Source organism: Megalobrama amblycephala, linkage group LG3 (genome assembly GCF_018812025.1).
Source record: "Megalobrama amblycephala isolate DHTTF-2021 linkage group LG3, ASM1881202v1, whole genome shotgun sequence".
Lineage (NCBI taxonomy): Eukaryota > Metazoa > Chordata > Actinopteri > Cypriniformes > Xenocyprididae > Megalobrama > Megalobrama amblycephala.
The window spans coordinates 30075924-30103028 of NC_063046.1; the positions used below are offsets into that span (position 1 = coordinate 30075924).

At 37.3% G+C, this 27105-nt stretch overlaps 1 protein-coding gene across 2 annotated transcripts; it reads right to left on the reverse strand.

The window, feature by feature from the left end:
• Nucleotides 1-230: 230 nt before the first annotated feature.
• On the reverse strand, nt 231-14248 carry sall1a (spalt-like transcription factor 1a). 2 transcript variants are annotated; one of them, XM_048185019.1, is made up of 3 exons: nt 13337-14248; nt 3591-6997; nt 231-1841 (listed from the first exon to the last, which is right to left on the reverse strand). In XM_048185019.1, the coding sequence occupies exons 1-3, from the start codon at nt 13407-13409 to the stop codon at nt 1401-1403; spliced, it is 3921 nt and encodes a 1306-aa protein (XP_048040976.1). In that variant the 5' UTR covers nt 13410-14248; the 3' UTR covers nt 231-1400. The 2 variants fall into 2 exon arrangements, with proteins under 2 accessions (XP_048040976.1, XP_048040977.1); XM_048185020.1 differs by lacking the exon at nt 13337-14248 and adding an exon at nt 9947-10070.
• Nucleotides 14249-27105: the final 12857 nt, after the last annotated feature.

Sequence of the window (27105 nt, forward strand, 5' to 3'; positions counted from 1 at the left end):
AGAAATCCATAGTCCATCAGCAAAATAAATTCTGCCAGAGCTAAAAACAGGATATCGACTGGGCAAAGTCAACATATTAAATTAAAGAAAAAAAAAAAAGAAAAGAAAAAAAAAAAAAACGTAGGCTATATAGGCTAACTTTAAATAATTAAGGAGGTTGCATAAATTCGGTAAAAAACAAAAAAACAAAAAAAAAAAACAATACAAATCATCAAGACCGACACTCTTTCTTTTGGAAAACTGATGTATTTGATTATTAGAGTAAAGAATTACAGTATCGTAGTTGTTAGTAGGTATTAAACTGTAGAGAAACTGGGCCCTAAAAGATCTTTCAGCTTTTCAAGAAAGTGCATGTAACAGTCCATATATATATATTTATATAATATTTATAAAAACACTATCATCATTTGTCCCCTGGCCGAGATGGACTTTGTCTTCGAGTAAGACTATGTACAATTGTTGTAAAGGAATTTGTTGCTCCACATCCGAGAAAAAAAAAAAAAAAAAAAAAAGTATAGGGTGCGTCAACACATGATGTGCAGTAGATGTCAAACAAAGACGCTAGTACCTAGCAGCAGTTTGTAAGCCCAGCAAATCTAAACCTCAAAGATCACACAAGGCATTTTGTTTTTCTCCCTCTCATTCATATGTGTGTGGACCTCTTCATGTTGTCATCTAAAAACCGTTTAAGTTTTGTATCCTATTAGCACAAAGAGTGAGAACTGAATGTAACAAAAAAGCAAAATGAAAATACTAAGGTCTAAATAAACAGCTGAGGTGAAACCCTTTTGTAACTTTTTTTTTTTTTTCCTTTTTTTCTTTTTAACTTCTAAGACTGAGAGAAAAGGACTAATCTATGTCCCTGGATTTATGAAATGTTGATATTTCTCAGAGGAAAGTTTCTACACAGCTTGTAAACCATCTAGCACAGATAAGTGTAAAGTATTTACAGCCTTACGATGCACTTTTTAAGCTCTAAATCATTACATGAACATCAAGTTTTGTTAACACATACTACAGATAGAAAATAATTTAATGCCATGGTGAAGTGTTCTACCAAGAAAAGCTAAGTTTCAAAAGCACACTTTAAAACACTCATACAGATTCACTCTGCTGATAAACAGAAAATAACATAAAAACTAAGTAACTGTTAATATTTCCACTTGGTTTTCGAGCAAGGTTATAATCACTAATAAATAAGCTCCAAAAACTATAACGTGTTGTACATTGTACAAAAAAAGCAAGTTCTTTTCAAACTCCTCTTCATAAAGTCTTAATGGCAAGCAAAAGCTGATTCAGTTTTTTCTTGCTTTTCTCTTTCATGGACACATATACGGGAGCACTCGTGTGTGCCAGTTAAAGAGTGTATGTTTGTTCATGAGCACAACAAATACAACAACCTAGTTGGTCACAATCTCCTTGTCCTCCATGAAGCGTGTGAAGCGGAAGTGAGTCCCATTCTCTGTGTTGGCCATTTTCTCTAGGCCAGCCAGAGCAGGATTGGGCTCAGAGTTATGCAGCTTTTCCATGCTGCCCGTCAAGCCTCCGATCGGAGAACTGCCCCCATTGCCCACACTCCCTGACAGTGGAGGGGGCAGACCTCCATTCTGGATCACAGAGATCTCGTTGGTTTTCATGGCCAGGCCGTTAGAGAAAGCAGCAGCATACTGATTCCAGAAGCTGGTTGGGTCTCCGTTTCCAGCTCTACTGGTTAGGTCCTTTTGGAAGAGCTCAGGAAACTTTACAGGGTTGGTGCCCAGGAAAGCCATGGGACCATCTACTGAAAGCCTGCGACCTCGCCGTGCAGGAGCACTGTTCCACATGTGGGTACCCATATGCACCTAGAGAGAGGGAGAGAAAAGGATTAAAGAGTATAAAAACAAAGGATAAGGAGAGCCACATCATTTAAGGTTTGGAAACATTAAAATGAATAACACGTGAGATGATGCAATGGAAAAGAGGAGTAGTACTATAATAATTAGTATTAAAATAGGCCCACTGGAAGCAGCATTTGTCTAATTATTAAAACAAGGTTAAAATGTTGTAACATTCACTCAGTGAGAATGGTGGTCTGCATATGAAAGAAAGGTCCTGTGGTAGACATGTGTTCTGAGAAAATTGCACTGTCCACTCTCATTGTGCTGGACAGTATTGTATCTGACAGTTGCCCCCAGTTCACCCTTGAAGCATGCAATACATTTAGGGGGAAAAGTACCTTGTTTAATTGTTGCAACCCTTAGTGACCATTGAACACCAGGTGCAATTTTAACCATGCTACTTTTTCAATATACATAGCTCTAAAATGATCCATTCCCCATTTATCTGAAATTCTTTTCAAATTGATTTTGTTTAATGAATTGCTAATTCATAATCAGTTAGATTTTTTTCTTCAGAGAAGAGTAAAACAAAATCAATATTTTATGCGGTGAAATCAGACTACAGAATATTAATTTTCAATTTCACTATTGAAATTAAATTACTAAAATGAATTATTTAGTCAGAGGGATTTTTTTTTTTTTTAGCTTGATAGTTACATTCCTTCTGGAAAATTTAGCCTATAGTGAGTAAGGTTTCATTAGTGCAGCCACATATCCATATAAAACCTACAGGATTCTGTTTATCTGTGTGCTAAGCTTTTTTTTATTATTATTACAATCAAAGAGAAAACCACATTTATCATGAGATAAACTTTGGAAAAATAGTGAGCATGCCACTGCTAAGGGTGGTCGCTGCTGGTAACTGTGCTTAAAGCCTGCTCAGGTTTCAGACCAATATTTATATTTATAGGATGACTCAACATTTCCGCATCCCCTTTAATTAATATATATATATATATATATATATACACACACACACACACACCTTTGTTTTTTGTACAATGCCATTTATACTTGTGCTTTCCCCCCTTTATAATTCATAACACATTTCTAATTATTTTCCCCCATCAATACTGGTTTATATGGTCAGTTACCATTGTGGCTGGCTTTTCACAAACATACAGTCAAGCCAGAATTTATTCAGACACCTTGAACATTTCATTTATTAATACAGTTTATTCACTATAGTTAAAAAAAATGGTAATAAAATATGACAAGTTCTCAGAGTTAAATTATGTCAGAAAAAATTTATATCTTAATTATGTCAGATAACACTTAAGCAAAACATGGTCAGGTCAAAGTGTCTGAATAACCTTTGGTTCCAATTTTTTATCAGTTTTACTAGTAGTTCACTGTATGAATAATTTTTGGGTATAATATTTCACAGTTTACTTTATTTTGCTATCCTCACTTACATAAATAAATTATAGTAAAAACTAGTAAAAATATATCAAAAATATTAAAAATGTAAATAGTGAAATAACATCAGGAAAATTGTCAAATAATGTATTTGACATTTGATAACAGTGTTTTGGTCTGCCTGCATTGACACCATTTTCTTTAAGAGATGCTGTGCAGCCAAAATTATATACCAGCTATCACTGTAAAGCTGCTTTGACACAATCTGCATTGTAAAAAGCGCTATATAAATAAAGGTGACTATTTCATAAAATCATAGAAAATAATTTTCATCTTATATACAGCAATAAATACCTTGAGATTTCCTTTGGTGGTAAATGCTCGTCCACAAATGGTACAAGCAAAGGGCTTCTCTCCCGTATGGGTTCTCTCATGGATTTGCAGGGCACTGGAGGAGGAAAATGTCTTCCCACAAGTGGTACAGTAGTGCTGTTTAGGCGTCCTCCGTGGTGGGGCAGTCGAAAGTACCGGAGAGGTGGAAGCAGATGAGGTCACTAGTGCAGAGGGCAAGTCTTTTACTTCAGGTTGAAGACCATGCAGAAAGCCGTTGACCTCAGTCTTCATCATGGAGGTCAAAGGTCCAACAGACAGAAGGGATGGAGTTGGGCTAGAGGCAAGACTGGTGTTGGGTTCGAAGAGCTGGGAGGGCAAATCTCGCATTTGATGGGTCAGCATATGTTGCTTCAAGTTCCCCTTGGTGGAAAAGCCCCGGTTGCATACTGTGCAAATGAACGGTCTCTCTTTGGTATGGCTACGGTAATGGATGTCCAAGGCACTCTGGCAGGCAAATGTCTTGCCACAGATGTCACATGCTGTATTCTTCAGGGTGCCTCGCTCACGGAAGGGGAAAAGCATGCTAAGAGGATCTTTTGATGAGTTAATTGAAGTAAGATCCAGAGCTCCAGGACTGGCAGAATGAGACTGCATGAGACCTGCACTAATGTGCTCCAATGACAATGCCCTCTGCTGCCGATCCTCCAGACTAGGAGATTTTTGCTGTTGGATAGTACCATTAGAGGGTGATGGAGCTTGCATGGAAGAGGTAGATTCAGAGACAGCTGGACTTCCGGCACTTTGGCTTTCGATGTCACCTCCAAGTGAAGAGGAGTCATTTGTGAATCTGTCTCCTTCCATTAATCCGTTCTCCAATGATTTCCCTTGGTCACACTGCACTTCATCTCCTGCTCCCTGGTTGGCACACTTCTGGTTCTCCATACCTAATAACTCCTGTGGAGTAGGGGATGAACAGACACTGTCTTGAGATGCATCAGCTGACTTTGGTGTGTCTGGAATGCTGCTGTCTGGTCCATCCTCAATTCCTTCCATGTTTTCATCAGAGAAGTTGTCAAGATCATCAAAGTTTCTTTCATCAAATGAGCCAGCATCGGACCCCATGGATTCTGGATAGTTGTCAGGAAGAGGGGTGTTGGGGATCTGGCCACCCATGTGCATGCGAATATGCTGCTGCAGTACCACAGCATTCGTGAATTTCTTCTGGCAAATAGGACAAGAATGCTGGACCCTCAGTGGCGGCATAGCTCGATGGACACTGTAATGAGTCTTGAGGTTGCCCTTGGTGGTGAAGGCACGACCACACACTTTGCATTTGAAAGGCCTCTCCCCAGTGTGTGTGCGGTAGTGCATTTTCAGTGCACTCTGGCAACTAAGAACACGGTGGCAGATAACACACTCATTGGGGTCTGTCACCTTCCTGTCAATATTCTCAACAAGTTGCTGAAGCTTAGAGGTTTCTGAGCCTTGGAGAGGATCAAGGAGACCCCCGAATGGAAACTTAGCTTTGAACTGTTCTGACATCAGGGGCATGAGTGGGTTAGTGGCCATTGGAGGGCTGTTGGAGGTGGTGTACTCAATGGTACCCTCCACTGCAGAGCTCATGTTTGTTGTTAAACTGGAGGACTGATTGTTTTCTTCAGCTTTTCCATTTGAGGTAGGCAGGGTTGTGCACTCACCTTCTTCCAACACACTATCTGTGTTCTTCATAGGTGTATCAGCAGGACCTGAGTCGCTTTTAGCAGAATGAGAAGGGCTGCTTATAGCCACTGAGTTATTCTCTTCCTTCTTGATGAATGGAGGCAGGCTTGGTATAGTTGGTGGAAGTAACATGCCAACAGAAGATGTCAGAGTAGACAGAACAGGTTTACTATCAAGCCAACTAGTCACTGGCTTCTCAGGAGGCATAGACATACCATAAGGAATGCCAGTACTCGTTGGAATATTGTCTAGATGCTCTGGGACAGGGTATGGGTTCATCTGAATGTGTGGATACTTCTCTTTATGACGCTGAAAATGAACCTTCAAGTTACCACGGGTGGAAAAGCGGTTGCCACATATGTTGCACTTGTATGGCCTCTCACCTGTATGAGAACGTAAGTGAATCTGCAATGCACTGTCACTACCAAACACCTTGCCACAAAACCTGCACTTATGTTTGAAAAACGTATCCTCAGAGCTACTCTTCGGTTCAAAAGATGATACATTAGGAGGCTTGCCTTTTCTTTGCTGAGCCAGTGCAGCCAGTGAGTTGAGATCCTCAACTGTAGTACCAACACTGGGCAGTGCACTGGAAAATATTGGGTTGCCTGGTGGGGGCTGAGGTAGAAGGGTATTAGCCACAGGATTCAAAAGGCTTCCAATTGCAAAGGCTGGTGTGGATGACTTTGCAAGTGATGGGTTTCCTAACTGAGGATGCAAGCTTCCTGCATTGCCTGGCCTCTTGTCTGAAGGTTGGGCATTAACTGTAGCTGGCCCTGGTGCACCAAGGCTTTGAGATGACTCTCCCACACTGGAATTGCTCTGAGGTAGCTGCGCAACATTAGCCATCTGTTTCAAACTGCTAATGCTTGCAGACTGGCTAGCTATGCTCTGTGCCAACCCTGCAGCAGCTGCCAACTGTTGAGACAAATGGGAACTAAGAGTGGTTAGCGGGCTAGTACCTGAACCTAAAGTCACAGGGGAAGAACTAGGTGGTGCTTGGAGCTCAGGTGACTGTGACGCTAGCAGAAGAATCTGGTGACGAATCTGCTCAATGAGCTGTAGCTGATGGATCTGCTGCTGCTGTAGGGCCAAGAGCTGCTCCATGAGGGCTGGGACAGCCACTCTTTGCCCTCCCGCTGCTCTGGTCTCTTGAGAGAACTGGGCCACAGCCACTTTGGTGCTCTGTAGGTTTTCAATAATGACGTTGCTGTTGATCATGGAAAAATTGCCCAACTCAGTCAAGTTACCCAGCTGAGGTAGTGAGGCAGAGATGACAGAGTTTCCCATACTGGACCCAGAGCTGCCCAGAGCTCCATGGCTGCTTCCAATACCACTGAGTGGGCTGCCGCCTGCCATACATCCACTTCCATCATTATGGGGTGCAGAGACTCCTGACATCTCTGTGTCCATGGCCTCCTCTTTGTCAAGTATGTTCTGCTCCAAAAGGTCAGTCAACTCTGCTTGATCTGTGTTATTAGTTGTATCATTCATCTGCTCATCAGGATTATGAGGAGAGGATCCTGGGGAGAAGGTTCCGGAAGGAGACACTGGATTTTCATTCACAATTAGAACTAATTGATTCTTAGTGCAATTCTTCTGGTGTTTTTCAAGGTCCGATAGTTCAAAGAACTCTGCACAACATCTGCTGCAGACATGGGCACCCGAGTCTTTACAGGGGGAGACGTCCGGGTTGGTCTCTGTGTCCCCTGCAGAGGAAAATAAGAGGGGGGAACAGGGGGATTAGCGATTAGAGATGTTTTGTATCTGAAGAAGCAGCTTTATCTGTTCAAATTCTTTTGTTGTTAATCTTCTGTTAATCAGTTTAATGCTTATCCCCCTCATACGTTCAAAAAACAACCATCAAAAAAGAAACAAATACCAAATAACACAAAGAAAAGGCCTTCACACTATGTAGAGCTATGATGAAATAGGATAAGAAAAGAGACAAAATCAATAGCACTTTTACAATATTGCTTAAAAGTGATCTTTGAAGATGTGTATCAAAGTCCCATCAATTCAACCACCTTAGGTAATCATTTTCTTCAGATAATCCATCAAAACATAAAAATACTATGAACTGAGAACAATGGGCCCTAATGAAATTTCATAGAGGGTCATTGATTTCCAATATTTCATACTACTCAATGTCTACATGTCCACTAGGCACAAATCAACCATTTGAAGGACTTATTAGACTTTCAATTTGCTGTCAACTTCGCTCATTTTCAACCAACTGCAGGCATCTTGGACAGGTTATCCCTGTCACTAAACTAATTTGTATCCAGTCAGCCTGCAATCAGGATCTGACAGGAACAAGTAAGCCTTTGGCATTCAGATTGCTATGCACTCTGCAGAAGCTCAAACTCATTCATACCAGGCTAAACGTGAATGAAGTAATTTCATGATCATCTTAATACAGCACATTGTGAAAAAATTAAAAATTAAAAAAATTAAAAAATGTAATCATTACAAAAATGTATAACTATTTCAGGTGATTATTTATGCAGGATTTTCAATGCAAGCGCAAATATAAAAACAATTAATGAACGTTTGACTAAGCAAGAAACTCTTTGCTTGTTCAAACAAAGTTTAAGTGTACAGTAATAATATCATGTGTCAGAACACATGATGACTTTAATTTAAATTATACAGTGGAAAAGGTTTTGAAACTTTTTCTAGAAAATGAACCATAAGCATTTGAAAAAGAAAGTGAGAAAAACTGTTCTATTCCCTCCCTCCCTTCTTCTAGGGCTGTGGCCTTTCTCCAGTTTCCTCATTCTTTCTCACCCCACCTCCTCTCTTTTTGTCCCTCAAAAATCATGCTGTTTAACATACAAGTTGATTTACAAATTGTGAGGCAAACTCATTGTGGGGCTTTGCTCTCAACATTTTCATCAGCGTGGAGATTCATTTGCAAATGAAACCCCTGCAAGAAGTGTGTCCCAGCCCTGCGGAGAGACAGGATGGCTCCCCATTGTTCCCCAGCATGGGAGTGTCAGAGCAGGGGAGAGGGGCGAGGGCCCAGCCTGCTCATCACGGCTGGCTCTAAAGCAGATCCTGTTTAATTCAGGGATTATCTTCCCCCTGTGTCTCTCTGAGCTGGAACATCAGATAACGTTAAAGTTGCCATGACAGTAAAGCCGTGTCTCACACAAACGATGTGTTGCCCAGACGGGAAAAAGTCAACTTTTTTGACAAAAAAAGTTTTAATATTGAGGTGAGGCCATTGAAAGAGAAAAAGTGAATATAGTGTTGGGGTAGGTGAAAAGATTACTTGGGAAGAAATTATTTTTTAAAAATATAAAAACCAAAAAATGAACCAATGAAAAGACAGCAAAAACTATTATTAATGATAATATAATTATGATGATGATGATAATAATAATAATAATAATAATAATAATAATAATGCACACTAACAGTCGCTTGTTTATTTACAGTCATATGTAATGATAATTCTGCTCAAAAATTAAACAACTTAAATATATTCACTGCAACCTGTTGAAGACCTTTGTTTTTCGGTTAACAAATTTCTTAGTCACTTCACCTCATCACAAAATAAAAAATACGAACAAACTTATTTCTCCCTCAGTGAATATGTACTATAGGAGACTTACTAAAAGATGAACAGCACAAGTCTTCAGAAAACAATGATAAAGGCCTACAATTGGAAAAATCTAATTCTGAAAAAAATGTAAATTACTATGTACAGAAGTTGATCCTAAGTATCCTTAAAATGCATATTCAAAAGTTACATTGTGTGGACTTTTTGAATGTAACAACAACAAAAAATACCTAGAAATATTCATTATTTTATATTTTTTGAGATTTAAAAAATATCTTGGTTTCTTTCAAAATATATTTGCTATAATTTTGACATTTGAACTAATAATTGTCAAACATTTATTTCAAAATTATAAAAACAAACGATTATCATATGACATATGAATGTTGAAATAAATTGTTATGCCATATCAAATCAGATACATTACATAACTTCTGAACTTTAAAAAAAAAAAAAAAAAAGCATATGCTTTACTTCGCATTCAACCACTGGTACAAAAAAAAAGGACACATCTTCATGCCCAAATATGAATTAAATAAATTAGCATTAGAATAAATAAATAAATAAATAAATAAGCATTTTAATAAAAAAAATTTTAGTCTCCAAAACAAGATAAAACAACAGAAATACATTTTTAAATAAATTTTTTCAATGCTTTAGAAAATCATACATTTTCGGGAACTTAATTATACTCAAATGACAATGCGTAATGGGCTGCTTACAAAGCCAGATGTGTGTCTAAAGACAGTCTATAATACATGAAAAGCAAGAAACGACAATAGTTTATGAAAGCTATTGTACACTGTGTACGGCTGTGTAGATTAGTGAGACAGAGCTAGTTTTGATGAGCACAGTTCTTTACAGCATGATGGCTTTGGGTCATCATCAGCATGCTACAGAGCAAGGTCAAAGATCTCATCCCAAGCAAATCAAGACAGAGAAAGGAGAGAAAATTGGCGATGTGGTAAGTATATATATATATATATATATATATATATATATATATATATATATATATATATATAAAAAGAGTAACTAGAAAAAAGAGAGGATAAACATACATGAGAATAATTTGTAATGTCTACATTACTTTTCTCAGCTGCAGGCGCCTTGCTAGTTGTGACTTCGAAGAGTGTGTTACCATTCACTCAAAATCTCCTTCTGTGTCCCTTCTTACTCTCTTCCACCCGCCCTCAACGTTCCTGCTTTCCCTTTGCGTCCCTCCCTCACTTTCTCTCAAGCCATAGAAAACTTCCTACTGAACACTAGATGGTGTGCCTGGGAAAGGCTTCTCTACTGGTCACCGAGCCCTCATCCCCAATTCTTTTGACATGCTCTTAAAAGGATGGGTGTGAGAGGGGACTAGCTAGCAAAAAAAAAAAAACACGTCCAAAACATCCACTATAAACACTGGCAAAATGACAAGATACGAAATCCCTGTTGTTTGCAATGTGTATTTTGGAGGGGAGACCTCCCTGACAATCTCTCTGGGTGGGTGTGTGGCAAATTTGCTGAGGTGAAAGGGGAAAGCAGCCACATTGATCTCAATCCACATCACCCCCCACCTCCTCACCCCACACACACCACCACAGGGAAAAAAAAAAAAAAAAAAAAGTAAGAGCCCCTGTTTGGCAGGCTATAGCACAGCATGTTGGAGGTCAGAGACATGGTACACATGAACACACTGTGACCTGATCTCTTCTCGCCTCCCCACCGAGTGAGCCTGGCAAAGGTTAAAAAAGCTCTACATCCCACCCTCACTAACAGGCCAACAAGAACAGACTACTCACCTCAGTCTAGCCATAATACTGCTTTCTAATATCCCACACAGGCCGCAAAGCATAGTGAGAAAATTAACCTCTCTGCATTAAGTTTTTCTCAAAAGAGAAGACACTAAGGAAAGTTTATTTGTATTTATTAAGGCCCCGTTTTCACTGAATGTCAAGGAAAAAAGTTACCTAAAATTGCTGAAGTCAAAAAGACAGCAATAAATCCGAACACTTACATACAGGTTATGCATTTGCCTCATGCTTTGAATGAGCTGCATTTGGCAAAAATGTGAACTTGGTCAGCTGACAGTGGTTGACAAATCCTACCATTCACTTCGTTATTAAATTTAAATGGGAAAATCCAGCAATGGTATGGTTTTGAAAATCTGTTTTCTTTTCCGTTTCTTAAATTCTAGCACTAATTACATAAACTTCACTTATGAATGCCATTCGCACGTAATGCCCTTTGCTAACCAACAGCTTATGTAAATCTATCAAGTATTCATTTTTAATAACACTGAGCTGGTTTCTATACATCTACGTTCTCTACAAATTAATAGAGCTATGTTAAAATAAGATGATGTGCTAAATATTGCATCTCAACACATAGACCCGCGAAAAGCAGTAGACTTTTTTTTTTTTTTTAAACAAAAATTAAGAATCTTATTATTTAACAATTAGCTATCATTGATATATAGTCTATGTATTTGTGTTTCATATCAGCAAACATCAATACGTTGTATGGTTTAAGGAACACCTTTATAAAGTTCTGACATCTAAAAAGCAACTGGTGTCTATAGCGGCCCATGAACTGTAACGAAAAGCAGTTTAGATTTGTTTTATTTAGAATACTGAAAATCAAATTTCTTTAATGTGAAGAGAAGACGCGCAAATAACTTTGTGAAATCTCTACTGCATTATTAGAGAACTAATACTCGCGTTGCACCAGTGATTAATGTTTTTTTATGGATTTTACCTAAAGATTGCCGTAGAACCGTCATTAAAAGAATGGTGTGCTAAATATCTATAGCCTATTAGCTTTCCCTTTTGCATTAACAGTATAAGTAGGTCACTTCTGTTAATTCTTCACATGTTGCACAACGGAATACTATTGAAAATAGATTCAATTGGAAGATTAAAAAATATTTAAGAAAATTAGTTGGATCCAGTTTCGATATGAAACAAAATCCTTACCTCTTCATAGGTCCCATTCTAATCAGAAACATGATAGCTTAGAAAACGCTGAGTTAAGCAAGAGATAGGACAGTTCCCCCGAAACACTGCGTTTTAAAACGTTTCAAATAAGACACTACTGAACAAAATGTCCAGTATGCCCTTTAAATTCTTTTTTATAGCTCTATGGGACGTGAGAGGAACTTTGATACAGTTTAGAAGTAGCCTAGTAAAACAGGTAGCCTATAGACTTAAAATGTTAATGACTGTTGGAAAACCTTTAGACACCGACTGCTCCAACACTGAAAACTATGAAATTATAAAGTCTAGTACATTTAGTATGAGAGCATAAGAAAAAAATAATAATTCACATAATTAGACTTTTGTCGTTATTTTACATGTCCAAAGAGAATAATACATTTACATTAATTTGCACTCTCATTTAGTTCGAAAAACGTTTAATATCTAGACTATAGAAGCCTAAACGCATGTTTTAAAAGTTGACAACGCACAGTATGTAAGATGAGCTTGGCCACAGTGTGGGACAGTGTGTGTCGGAAACTACATGGCTTGCTAGCAAGTCAGCTCTTGATCACAAAACTCGCGTTAAAACTTATTTAAAAGCAAACGAACGAGATAATCCATTGATGGAAGTTTTGCGATACCCGTCTATAGGTACAGCAAAAAATTAATACGACGCAAAAATTGTCTAAATTATAAGTATGGAGTCATAATGGAAAAGCTCGATTACATGAGATTGTGTGATTTCGTTGTTCGATCGCCCGTGACTACATGCCATTAAAGTTTAATTTCGCTTAATTATTACCTCTTATAAAGTTTCACAAAAGTTGGAGATACTAGGGGAAAATATTTTTAACAAAATACGTTTCGCTGACTTAGCCTCCACCTTTGAGAACGGTCGCATGACATAATTTTCGATAAGGGAGATAACATGGAATAGATGCAATATAATATCCTACAGAAGTGGGGAAGAGGGGGAAAGGCTGAAACCATGCGAATCCCCACTTGTGTGGGCAACTTCAACGGGCCAAAACAAAACTAATTCGATGAGTTTTAACGTTTACAAATGATTGCTGATGAATTTTGGAAAACTTTTAATAAATAATATTACCGGCAAACTTCGCCTATATTATAGGCCACTTTCTTTCAAGAGTCAGCTTTCACGAGCCAACTTTTAAAAAAAAATGCCACAAGAGGATTCTTAAAAGAATCGAACAGAACTAGAAGAAACGTGATTTTGTTTTAGCATAAAGTAATAGTTTCTGATGATCGCACAAGTAGTCTAAAAGTTTTCAACTGTAGGCTAGCTACTTAAATAATAGGGCTCTTACAGAGAGTCCATTTAGCAGCACAAATATATAGACTAGGGAGATTACCAATTTATTGCCTGAGATTAAAAACAAGGAAGAGTCACTCTAAATACGTTAAACCCAACAATAACAAAAATGAAGTTAGAAATCCCTTTTTGGTAAAAAGTGCAGAGTGAGTTTAAGTGTGTATTAAGGGCTTGAACTCACCATTGTGCTCGGTTAGGACCAGCTGCGAGTCGGACTGGAAATGCTGCGGCTTCGCTTGTTTCCTCCGCGACATGCTGGCTCACGCATCAGCCACGAAAGAATAAAAAATTACTATCAAATCTGCTCAAAATTACGGAAATCGAGCCCATCCACCGCGCATGTGTCCTGTTATGATTATCAATAATGCCTCGCGATTAATCATGGAGGGGAGGGGGAGGGGGGTCCTCTGAAAGGCGATTGGCACCTTGCCAGCCCCCTATTCAAATGAAGTCTCTTTAATCAATTAGCCGCTGATTTGCTGGGGACTCTTGTCTCTCTTGCTGCTCCCACCCAATGAGTTGATCCGTGTGGAAGAAAGGCTGGATTTTCCAACTCCCTTTGGATACAGTTTAACCCTTCTTAGCAACCATCTGGTGGCTACGTTGGAGCTTAACTTAGCCACTACAGGAATGTCAATTTCTCTTTCGAAAGAGCAACCGTATCTTTTGATGTTTCATGGAATCAAACTGGTGCTCAAAAGTTGCAATTCACCCAAAAGTGTCCGGATAGCCAAAGTGTCTGCTAAAGATCTTCCAGCGCCTTTTCCGTAGCTTGGAGTTGTGGAGCGTATCGCGTATCCTCGTTTGTGATTGGCATTAAAGTTGTTGTAATTCGGCTCCTGGATGATTACAAGCGCACCGTTTCTAACCAAGTCGTTCTTTCCTCAAGGCAACGGTGTTAAAAGTAGGTCGGCCAACTGAGTTTCGTGCGTAATGGCAACTATCGGCGTCTCGAAAGTCCAAAGAATGTATCAGATGTCCCAAATCAGATTCATCTGATTATTGCCGAACGGGATCAGTAACACGTTTTCATCACACGCCGCATTCAGCGAACAAACAAACTTTAAGGGCCCATGCAGAACGGTGAGAAATCTTCAGCCCCACCCCTCTGTGATTCTATTGGTCACTGCTCTGTTCTATCATAACTCGCGCTCTCTGTCCCTCTCAGTCTCGCACCCTCCTCTCCTTCCCACTCTCACTCTCTCACCGCGCGACCGAGAGACAGAGGAAGCGCTCGTGCTTCACAGCAAACCTCTTCAGCTGTGCGAATGCATCCCATCTAGATTAGCCTGTTTGAAAATAATTTCGCAAAACAAATTTAGCATATTATCTTTCGAGGCGGTCGCCGAGAAGAGAGCCCTCATCTAATGAATCGTTAGTGATAAAACGTTAGAAGTCGCGCAAAAGTGAAAAAGTCTGGAAAACATCAAGAAAGTGTTTGGAAACGACAAGTATATTTAAAATCGATTTAATCAGGTTAAAAACTACGTCTCTGCTTAAACGGTTTGCTCTTTTAATGAGGAAATTTGCTATATATTGACACGTATAGCCTACTAAAATTATTATATTTTATATAGGCCTATATATTTTCAAAAATCTAAAGTTTGGATTAAACATGAAAAAGAATAAATGACCAACGAAATAAGAGGAAACAATATGAGCAACTTAATAATTTGCTTTAACGTTTTATTACCGGTTGAAGCACTTGCGTATCTTTCTTTTGATAATTTTCATTAGCCAACATATGCAAAAACAATTATGTTTTAGTTACATATGTGAAAACAAAGACTTTTTAACCACTCCAAACGTAGTAATCTGTCCATACTTTACGTTTGGTGTTATTCAAAATCTTGTGTAAAGTGCTCCATTATACTATTATATTTTAATAATAATAATAATAATAATAATAATATAACATTAATATGTCATATTTATAAATAGGCAGTGTTTTGAAGAAGAGAGATCCCCCCCCCCCCCCCCCCCCCCGCTGCAGCGACCTGCAAAGCTGAAGATTTATGCCCTGGAAAAGACAAACGAAGCTATCAGTCTAGCTGATTTTGAGAAATGAAGATAATAACGTTACTATAGGTGATGTCTCGGATGCCATTATTTCTCACTGAATATTTAACGAACTGCTGCCGGCGAGATGGATCAGGTCCTATAGCGTCAGCTATCTATACTTTAAGACGACTGTTATTTACTTATTAATGAAAGAACAGAGGGAAAGAAGAGAGGAGTAAACGGACGACGTGTGCTTTTGGTTGAGAAAAAATCATATACGGAGTAGAAATCAATATGTTGCTTAATTTTAAAGCTCTCCAGATTATGTCTTTGTTTTAAAGCTATTTAGATTTTTTGATTTCTTTATTACACTGGCATATAACGCATTCCCACCTGTCCATATTACTTGCATAAATATATTTTTTTTCGAAAACAGTTTTCATAACAGGACTAACCTTTCTTTCTTTCTTTCTTTCTTTCTTTCTTTCTTTCTTTCTTTCTTTCTTTCTTTCTTTCTTTCTTTCTTTCTTTCTTTCTTTCTTTCTTTCTTTCTTTCTTTCTTTCCCAAGCTATAGAATAATTACAGGGCTATTAAAGAAAAGTCTAGACAAGGCAACAACACCTGAAAATCATATCGTGCCATAAATGCAGGAATACGGACCGTGAGAAGGGGGCAATATTGTGATGTCCCCGGTGAGAGGATCGATGCTCGGTTAATTGATGTGAGTGTTGGTGTGGGGCTGTAAACACGCTGATTTGCAGCTCAGCCGAGCGCGAGACGCAATAAATGAGATTCCCCGCGCGCTCTCGGACAATCACCGCGTGAATGACACTAACGGCGAGAAATTTTGGCTGTGACTCGAGAGAAGTCAGGGGTGCACCACAAGAATGGGGGTAGGGGTTAAGTGAAAGCGCTCAAACACTCCCTCCCTCTTACTATTATGCGGCGGCAATTAATTGGCAGGGCTGACAAATGTTTGGAAATATTATCTGGGTGACACCGCGTTACAGATGCGCACGAAAACCGAATTCTATTTTAAAGTGAAACGTCTTCTTAAGTAAGACATGAAAACAGATGCAACGAGCATCAGAATATGAAAGAACTCTTAAAGATAATGTTTCCCTTAGATTGTGCAGCGAACAAGTCAGGGCTCTTTCTAGAGCGCAGATGCTCGCGCTCACTCGGGGTGTCACGCGCTAATCGATAAGAAGCATATAGCAGCGGGAGCGCGTGGGGTCATCATTCACCATTATCACTGACAACCGATAATTGATCATTCCACAGAAACAGAGGGCGTTTGACCGCATAATTGAATAGCATAAGCAGTATGGATGATTTTTTCGCATTTGTGTGTGTGTGGACGCCACATATCACCGTTTTATGTCCTTTATCTCTTTTAAAAGAGATCCTCTTTTAGCAGAGTTCAACATGTAGCCTTCAGTGAGGAGCTGAACTGGTGCACGCTCTGCGTGGAGAATTACAAACAGTTGGACCACACTTCGAATAGGATCAAATCGAAACAGTGGCGAATGTGAAGAAGGACCTTATAAAATGTTAAACTTCATGTCAAAGGAAAAAGCGCCTAGCCCACTCTTCGCATCCTCCTCACTGTTGAGTTATAAAAGATGTTTCTCTTAACTTTTTCCTTTTGAAGAATAATTCTTTTTTTTTTTTTTTTTTTTTTTTTTTTTATCAGGCTGATTTACACTCTGCCTGTTGGAGGTAGAAGAAGCACGACTGTTTTCAGTCCCGTTTATCCACATTCATTTGCGCTCGATCGCTTCTTGCAGGATAAGAATGGAATGCAAAATACAGTGGGCTGTTCATAGTTTCTAGAGATGTGGACAAACGGAAGGATCTTGGTTTTGAATTATGATAATGAATTATTTCTCGTTCTTTAGAAAGTGGACAAAGTTTAAGCGCGTATCTGGTGTTGTAAATTTTGATCTTGTCTCTATGGCAGGCGTGATGATCATGTCAAGCGGCAGACAGTCGCCTCCTGATGACATCTACCATCTGTTATCAACAGATGACGGGGATTATTGCAGCCACTGAGGCATTTTTCTAATGTGTTAAGTTCCAGACTTCAGGGTGTGAATGCTTTATACAAATAAATAACATATAGTTTATTTACCTCAGATGCTGTTATGTGTTAATTATCAATAGTTAACTGATCAATTTTGAAATACATTTCTATATGTATTTCAAACAATATAATCAAAGTAATGAACAGCAGAATGGCCAGCTCCACATATCATACTGATTTCAAGTATGACTAAATGTGACCATCTTAGACACACACACACAGTTTTTACAGACATTTATATAGTATGAAAGGATAAAGGGGATTTATTACTTATATTATTTATTACTATATTTATAGATTTATTACTATATTATTACGTCAGTAATAACTCCCACTTTTTCCAGTTATACTAGCCTATATGTTTGAAAAAGAGAGAGTATCCTGATAATTGTAAACTGCAATCTAAACTATATTTCTAAATTCACCTTTAGACCTTTCATAAACATAAGGAAAATGTCAAACTTTAAAACATTTGAAAACCTTTATATAGATAGAACAAACAATAGAATTAATGAATGAACGAACAATAGATAGATAGATAGATAGATAGATAGATAGATAGATAGATAGATGATAGATACTGTACCTGGCTTGCCATAAGAAGACCATTTATTAAGAGATCAGAGTGGAGCTTTTGTCCTCTAGTGAACCCACCCTCCCACTACCACACACAAGCTCAAAGCCAACATATGATCCAACATAGGCTTTACCTCTGTAATTGTTGCAGTGACATAGTCCAATGCAGTCACTCTACATCAATAGACTATGATTGTTTTTGCATTGTCACAGACAGAACTGTTGTTGCTCTCTGCCTCTCTCCAGTGGCGCTGTCCTGCTTGAGAAAACAAGTAAACAATAAAAATGTGTCACAGAACCACACTTTTGTACTTGTTTTGTGTGCACAGAAAAAAAGAAAGAAAGAAAAAAATACACATACTTCCAAGCAAGCATCTAGGTGTTTGAGACAGAAGATTTCAGTGTCGAATTACCATTAAAGAACAAGAGGATGGCCACGGGGAGGACCCTACTTTGTGTCCATGTCTGTGTTTGTGTGTGCATTAGACGGAGTCTGTAGGGGTTTGCTGTCTTCAGAAAAGATTGATTTAGTGATTCATGACTAGTTATGTAACAATTTATCCCCGATTTCACGCATGGATAAAAGTACAGTGTTGAATTCATCCGATTTGAATGCTTAAGAAAAAAGAAAGTAAATGTATATTCCATGTAAATATGTTTGTGTATGGATACTCTCACTTATACAAACAAAAATCTCTATCAGATGTACCTATGGTTAGTTTTGATGAACTAACACTGTGTGGTTAACATTAAGAATGTAATAATGAGTTGTGTAGAGCTGATGACGACTGGCCTACATGAATCACATCCACTTCTCTATGACACTGAAGAATGGTATTTGGAGTAAGAGCTCTTCATGTTGTAGTGGCAGAGGGAGATTATTTTGACACATTTCACCAACAATTCACATTGTAAACTCACACTTAAAACATTGCCAAAATGAATTAAATAATTTTAAATAACTAAAAAACAAAAAAAGTTATTAATAATACTTCACACACTCTGCCTATATGTCAGAGAAAAGAGAAAGCTCTCACAGATCCACTGTGTCTGAACACATATAAGGACACATACACACTCACGGATACAGAGTGAGTCAATGTGTAAGAATGAGGAGAAAGAGTGTGACTACAGAGCTGCTAACAATATAAAAATTCACAATTAAATAATAAGCTCTTTTAGCAGGAGTCATGTGATCAGTTTTATAAAATGAGTATTAAAAAGTGAAAAGACAAACAGAAGATAATTAACGTATTTCTTTTTTTTTCTTTTTTTTTTTTTTTTTAAAAAGGCTAAAAGTACACTCTAAAAAATTATTGGTTAAAAACAAAGCCAAGTTGGGTTGAAAATGGACAAATCCAGCGACTGGGTTAAATGTTTGCCCAACGTGCTGGCAGTTTTATTTAACCAACTATTTTGTTAAAAAATACAATATGACTGGCTTAAAATGAACCCAAAATAGGTTGGAAATTAAATATCAGACACATAATTACTAGAGGCAACAATAATAATCAAAAGGTGAACATTTATGAATAAGCAATTTAATAAATGTTTATTGTTTAATTATTATTCATTAAACATGAATACATTTTAATTTATTAAACTAATTAATAAATGTTCATTTCCAACATACTTTGGATTAAATTTATGCAAACAATACAGTCATTTTTAAACAATAGTTGAGTTAAATAAAACTACCCAGAAGGTTGGGCAAGCATTTAACCCAACCTTTGGGTTAAAACAACCCATTTGCTGGGTCTGTGCATTTTCAACCCAACTTGGATTGTTTTTAACCCAGCAATTTTTAGAGTGTACCCTTTTGGCTTAAGTGATACTTTTAGCCTGTAAAGACAGATTCTTTCCGCATGCACATTGTGATATGGTTTTATTATTGTCAAGTGGTTAAGAAATTTTCAGCACATTTTAAAAATAATTGTGATGTTTAGGAAGAGGTGCAGCACACTCAAAGCATTTTCAATGTGAGAAATGTAAAATGAATGTTTCAAGATGTTTGCGCTTTCATTCACATCTTTCCAGCACCCGACAAAGGAAAAACTACATTAAATTCAAGCTTTTCATTTTTAATTGTTCTTTAAAACAAGCAATAACACACATTAGACGGAACTGGGGTTTCAGTGGTTTGAAACTGCCACTGTCTGGAGGGAGGATAAGCAATATATGAGTTTGTCTTTGAAAAGAAGTCTAAGCAGTCTCATTCACAAAGACCACACAGTTAAACACACGCACACTCACTGGAAAGAAAACCAAAAAAACCCCCCAAAAAAACAAGTATGACATTTTCAGCATGCAAGTGACCAGTTAAGCCAAAGATGCTGAGTAAAAATTCCTTAACATACATTGCAATGATCTGCTTTCTCTCCCTCTATCTCTTTATTAACTGCACCAGTGTCTCTGTTTATGTTTATAACTTCATGTAACAAAACATGTTTGAGTACAACTTCTGACCTGCTGACCACACACACGCACGCACGCACACACACACACACACACACACACACACACACACACACACACACACACACACACACACACACACACACACACACACACACACACACAAATGTGCACAGGTTCCTGTGCAGGGAAGTTTGCTGTTGTTTTTATTGCTTCCTTTTCCATTGGCTGGCTCCCTCCCACATGCCCCACTATCACTTCCTTTCTTCCTTTGTGCAGGTTTTAGAGAGCAGTGACAGTGCTAGCCTATTACCCTCTCTGGCCCAGATTTCCCCTGTTTCTTTATCCTTCTTTCTCTATCTCAGCTGCTTTCTAAGATTTCATGCCCTTATTCTCTCCCTCTGTTTCGCTCTCCTTCTTTCTTTCTCCTTTCCTTTCCTTTCTTTTTCTCTCTCTCGTTAATATTCACAGTAAGAGCCCAGGCACTTACAAAGTCTCCTCTAGAGTCACAGCCAACTATGGCCCTGTGAGAACAAACATACATAGCTGACAAACATGCCACTAGATCAGTCTCTTTCAGAGCTATATATCAACAGAGAAATCTGAATTAATATCCTAGTTCATTTGTCATATAAAGATCTTTATATATACTGTATGTATTCATTCTAAAACAGGCAGTGTTAACCATGCATATATGCTAGCATGCAAGGACATGTAGACACAAATCTGTTCTTTAGAATTAAACTGTTATGTTTTATAATTTCTTTGCTGATAAGCAATTCTGTATAAGGACTTTTTATATTCATACATTTAAACTCTGCGATGACTGTGTGTGCTGTATAGGACACCATTCTGCACATTTATCTCCTGGTGTATGTGACAGGAAGCAGACAGTCTATTGAAGACCTTCTCTTGATTTTAACAGGCTCTGATTGGACAGCAAACTCACATTAAGACTCTATTGATCCTCCTGCCGTTTCAGAGGTGATCAATACAATTGATCAGAGGAGGCTAAATCTAATACAATAGAAAGTGTGTTTCTCTGTCTGTCTGTATGTGTATGTATAGTAAAATATAATATAATATAATATAATATAATATAATATAATATAATATAATATAATATAATATAATATATTTATTTATTTGATCCAAAATACAGCAAATACAGTAATATTGTGAAATACAGTATTTTTACAATTTAAAATAACCGTTTTCTATTTGAATATATTTTAAAATGCAATTTATTCCTGTGACGGTAAAGCTGAATTTTCAGCATCATTACTCCAGTCTTCAGTGTCACGTGATCCTTCAGAAATCATTCTAATAATTATTTTTATCAATGTTGAAAACAGTTGTGTTCTTTTTCAGGATTATTTGATGAATAGAAAGTTCAAAAGAACAGCATTTATCTGAAATAGAAAGCTTTTGTTACATTATCACTACCCTTCAAAAGTCTGGGGTCAGTAAGAGGTTTTTTTTTTTTTTTGGAAATAAATTAAAGAAATGAATACTTTTATTCAGCAAGGATGCATAAAATTGATCAAAAGTGACAGTATAGACATTTACAATGTTGCAAAAGCTTTATATACATACTGATAGTATATATATAGACTGGGGTATTACTTATTGGACCAAAAACCTGTACACAGAATCTCTTAAGGGCCGTTTACACGACACCGTTTTCAACTAAAAACTGAAAACGTTTTATGCGCATTTGCCTTTCATTTACACAACAACGGGTTTTTTTGTTGGCTTGAAAAATATATATATATTTTTAAAATCTGGTTTCAAAGTGCAAGGTTTTGAAACGATATTGGTTTTGTCTTGGTGTAAACTACAAAAACGCGCATGTGTGAAAATGGTGTCATCATGCGCATGCGTATTACGTGTTCTACAGGTGCATAGTTTTTCTTTACAAAGTGAATAGCAGCATAATACAGCATTTTTAATCATTTTCGCAGAACGTGACAACGTTGACAACGTTGTGGTCTTTTCTGTTCTTAGTATATCGTTGTCATGTAAACATGCCCTTGTCCTCTACTGTTAAAGACGTGGGTGTTATATTAGACTAGTTATATCTTTTGAAAATCACATTTCAAATTTTCCCTAAGCTACGGAATATGTTATCTGTTTCTGATGCAGATAAGTTCATGTATTCATGAGCTCTAGACTGGATTACTGTAATGCATTACTAGCTGGCTGTCCTGCATTCTCAATAAACAAGCTACAATTTGTCCAAAATGCAGCTGCTAGAGTTTTTACCAGGTCAAGAATATACGATCATATAACACCAATTTTATAATCTCTACATTGGTTACTTATGAAGTTCCATATCGATTACAAAGTATCGCTACTGACCTAAGGCCCTAAATGGTTTAGCTCCTGTGCATTTAAACAATCTTCTAGTGCCGTAAAATCCATCACGCTCAAGGTCACAAAACTTTTGTTAGTACCAAGTATATCTAAGTCCACTCAATGTTTTTGCATTTGGCTCATAAACTCTGAAATAGCCTTCCTGACGATGTTCGGGGCTGAGAAACACTTTCCCAGAGAGTACGTCAGCTCCAGTGTGGACCCAGCCTCTTACGAAGACTTCAGATGCCCTGACTCCTGTGAAGAGATGACTCCAACTCCTGCAAGGACAGATGACGCAAACTCTGAATCAATATGCACCACTGCCAAACTTTCTATATATTGTAATCATTATGTTCACAACTTGTTAGAATCACATTGAGCTCATTGTTTCTGCCTAAAATTAATACATGATGTTATCTAACTGCATGTTTTGTATTATCTTAGAACTGTACATTGATGAAATATGTACGTTATCTTGAACACAGTCACCTCTGATAACAGATCACTCTAAATTGTAATGTAGACACATGTATTTTCTGTAAAGCTGCTTTGAAACGATATATACTGTGAAAAGCGCTATACAAATAAATGTGAACTGAATTGAATATATAGATATTCACTTCACAGGAATTGATCATTAGCTTATTTTTTTATTAATGTATACATATTCATATTTACATAAAGAGATATTTTTCTAACGCTTCAGCATTTGAAAGTACAAGAATATTCAACACTAATTAATGAGATTAATCATTTGCAAAATGGTATCAATTAAACACAAAAGCAGTATGAACTAGAGTACATGTTCAGCAATTAGGAACAAAGAGCTTCTCTTAGCCATTATTGTACGTTAATCACTTATTACTATGCACTAATTATGATGAATATAATTATATTGAGAGTTCTCATTGGTCATCAGTGGCAGGTTTATAAAGAAAAGGCAAATTTGTTCCTTAATTTTGCTGTTAATGAGATTAGGTATATTAATGATTCAATTACACAATGTAATGTCTGTGGCTTATAACCTTTGCAGCAAGCGAGATTGATTGTATCAGTAATGAGAAAAGTGATTTATCTGTCTCAAAGGTTGTTCGTTATTTCTCTACACAAACCGTTCATTTGTTAAGTGCACTTAACTTACCCCTCTAGCTAATGGTTATTAACTATTTGAATAATAACAATATTAATATATTCCATAATCGGTAAATGTTGTGTTATCTCTCCTATGCTTCAATAATGGTTTGTAATTATTCTGTCCAATGTTCTCACTCATTTTTTATTTTTTATTTTTTATTGTAACAGTAAAATAATCTCCTGTCTTTTAAACAAAGTCAAGAACTTGCCTTTAGTTATGCTGATTTTGATCATTGTTAGTGCTGGTGAAAGAGGATCTCTTGTATTTTCTGCCTGACACCAAATATCCTAATGTTCTTGTAAACTTTTCAGCCTGCCCGTGACCCATTTTAAAGGCTCTGATGCTTCTTGTAATTTACAAATACAATAAGAGTGAATATTTAGCATGAGCCTGTGAGTTAGTCACGGGGGATACTAACACACAACACATATAAACATGCCCCTGTCCTCTTTTTTTAAACTCCTGACCCAAAGACACCATCAAAACCTTTCCTAATTAAGAAACCTCTCATAATTCAATGTCACCAAATTCAATTGACATGAGTCAAATTGAGTTTTCTCACCAAATGCGACTGGAAATAATAGACATTCTAAATATACAGAGAACATGCTTAAATAAAATAAGTATTTGTTTGTCGGGAAGTCATGAACAAATAGAATTATGTAGTGTTCACAAATTTAAATAAAAGCTTGTGTGTGCTACTGCACAGTTTAAAAATACCACTGGGATTATTGGAAAAGACAATAATTGGATTGTAACAGTCAAGCAGATGCTTTCTCACACCACATCCAATTCATAAAGCCTCATCCTGTCATTGGCAATTTGAAAAACTTCTGATAGTGTAATCGGTCCACATAAAGGTCCATTCATTTTAACTCACTAAACTCTGTTGCAGAAGCTTAGAATGTAATAAAAGATCAAATTGTTTAATGGAATGTGATACCTGACATATGCTGTCAATAAACAGGGAAAAAAACAGAGAGTAACAGAAGGAAGTGTGATGGCCTGGGCGAGTTATTATCCTCAAACAAACTTTGACTTGATGACCGTGTGGTTCCTCAGAAGATGAAACTGCATGTATTAAGCAATTGTATTAAGCAAAAAACACAGAATGAAATAGGCCAAGTGTATGTGTAAAACAATGTGCAAAATGTATTGTGCATATAACATGGACATACAAGGGAAAAAGAGAAACATTAAGTGTGAAATGTAGTCAAATGCTTATAAAAAAGGGTCACACATTATGTGAGCGCAGTTGAGATGGTTTTGATATCCTTCATTCATCACATTCAAATTTAGTCAAAACTTTTCTCACTTCAATCTAATAACAACAAACCTCTGAGAATTTAAACTGAATAAAAGGTGAAGAGACTCTGTCCATGAATTATAGCTGCTGATTTAACCGGCCCTTTTCTCTGTGGATTCATTTCAAAGCGTGATGATAGGCAAGTAGGACAAAGAGGAAAAACATCAGTCATGGGCTGTTTTATCATTTCAATTTGAATAATGATAATATACATGGGATGTGTGCAGACATATCTTGCACCTAACAAATGGAGAAAGAGAGAGAGAGAAACAGAAGGAAAAGTGAGAATAGAGGCTGGTGTTTGGGGGGGGGGGGGGGGGGGGTGGTGGTGGGGGAGGAGGAAGTAGAAAGGGGGGGTGGTCTGAGGTTGCGAGCAGCAATTCCTCTTTGTTATCAAGTGAAATGACTCTACAAATATGACAATAAATCACGTCGGAAATCAATCTGGGCGGAAGCGACTGGGAGGCACTGATAATGCATCAATCAATATTTAATGTTTAGAGTTTAATTAATCCAGCACTGGAGAGCATTCTTTAAGTGACAGAGAGAGTGTGAGCGAGGGAGAGAGAGAGAGAGAGAGAAAGAGAGATGGGTGCAGAGTGTTTTAGCACAGAGATGCTCCTCTATCAAAGCACCTCTGTGTGTGGAGAAGGCCCATCACTCCTTTCCTCTCTTATTCTTTGTGGTTCTTTTTCACCTCATTTGTCTATACTTTTCCAATTCATCCATCCACGGATGCATACAAGAAGTAACCTGTGGGCAAGAAGTTTTACCCAAAAACGGTTCTTGTAATGTAATGTTCTTGTAAATTGTGATTGTGTGATTGCAATGTCTGAACTGCTGTATTTGTCTCTTTTCTCTCTCTCTCGGTTCAGTCAACCTGGAGGGCAGCCACACAATTACCGTGACCGCATACACAGGCTGACATTTTGATCCCTACAGTAGGTTGGGTCAGTGATCATGCTGTTTAACATCGTCACGCAGAATCGGCGCTCAGTGATAACAAGACACGCCAAGAAGCACATGCTGATGAGATATGATCCCCCCCTCTGTCTCTCTCTCATCCTTATGGAGATCTGTGTAAGAGGCTCTTGAGACAGCGTAAGTAGCTTACCTGAGGAAGCGAATGATTTTCTTCCCTGTGGTCTTTCACATAGCTCTCTTCCTCTTAAAAAGAAAAAAAAAAAGATAACACAGATACAGGCAGACAAATTAGATAGATAGATAGATAGATAGATAGATAGATAGATAGATAGATAGATAGATAGATAGATAGATAGATAGATAGATAGATAGATAGATAGATAGATAGATAATACTCAGATCATTTTTATTTTTAAATATGTAAATAAAGACATAAAACAAATGCAATTACATTTCAATTTCTTTAAATTATTTTTAGAAAACAAAAATGATTCTGTGAAGTAAATACTACAGAAAAAACAAATGTAATTTCTACATGAAAATGTTAGTTCCGGCAAGAATTAAAAAAACAAAAACAAAGTAAATTCTATATTAGTACTCAATTTAAGCTTATCAACATTATAAAATTAAATAAAACCTACTCAACTTTTCTGATACTGGTGTTCCCATCATGCACTGAGCCTTGAATAATTAATGAGATTGATTTTTTGCCGTTTTCCAGCTGTATTTACTGTTTTATCATAGCTTTTGTTGTTGTAACTTACCATTTTGTGACATATGGAGTTCATTTTCTACTCCAAATGACACATTCATACTCAAAAACTATCCATCGAATGTTACAGTCATTGTGTATTGTGTACCGCATTACTTATTATGTAGATATGGTGTCTACACAATATTTATCATATTATTTACTTAGCTGTTTCTAAGTAAAGCATACACTTAAAAAGCATGGTTTAATTCAGTGTTATAATGTTTGAGTAAAAAGTATTGCAAAGAAAACTTCAATGACACACACACACACACACACACACACACACACACACACACACACACACACACACACACACACACACACACACACACACACACACACACACAAAAGACTAGAGAAATACTAAAATTAAGTTTACTTTATGTGCAAATTT

Bases quoted from the DNA above. Each gene is read 5' to 3' on its own strand.
- sall1a (XM_048185019.1), bottom strand. From the start codon at position 13,409: ATGTCGCGGAGGAAACAAGCGAAGCCGCAGCATTTCCAGTCCGACTCG. The intron at 6,998-13,336 runs GTGAGTTCAAGC...TTTCCTCTGCAG, and splicing joins GGTCCTAACCGAGCACAATG to GGGACACAGAGACCAACCCG. The intron at 1,842-3,590 runs GTATTTATTGCT...CCCTCTCTCTAG, and splicing joins CCACCAAAGGAAATCTCAAG to GTGCATATGGGTACCCACAT.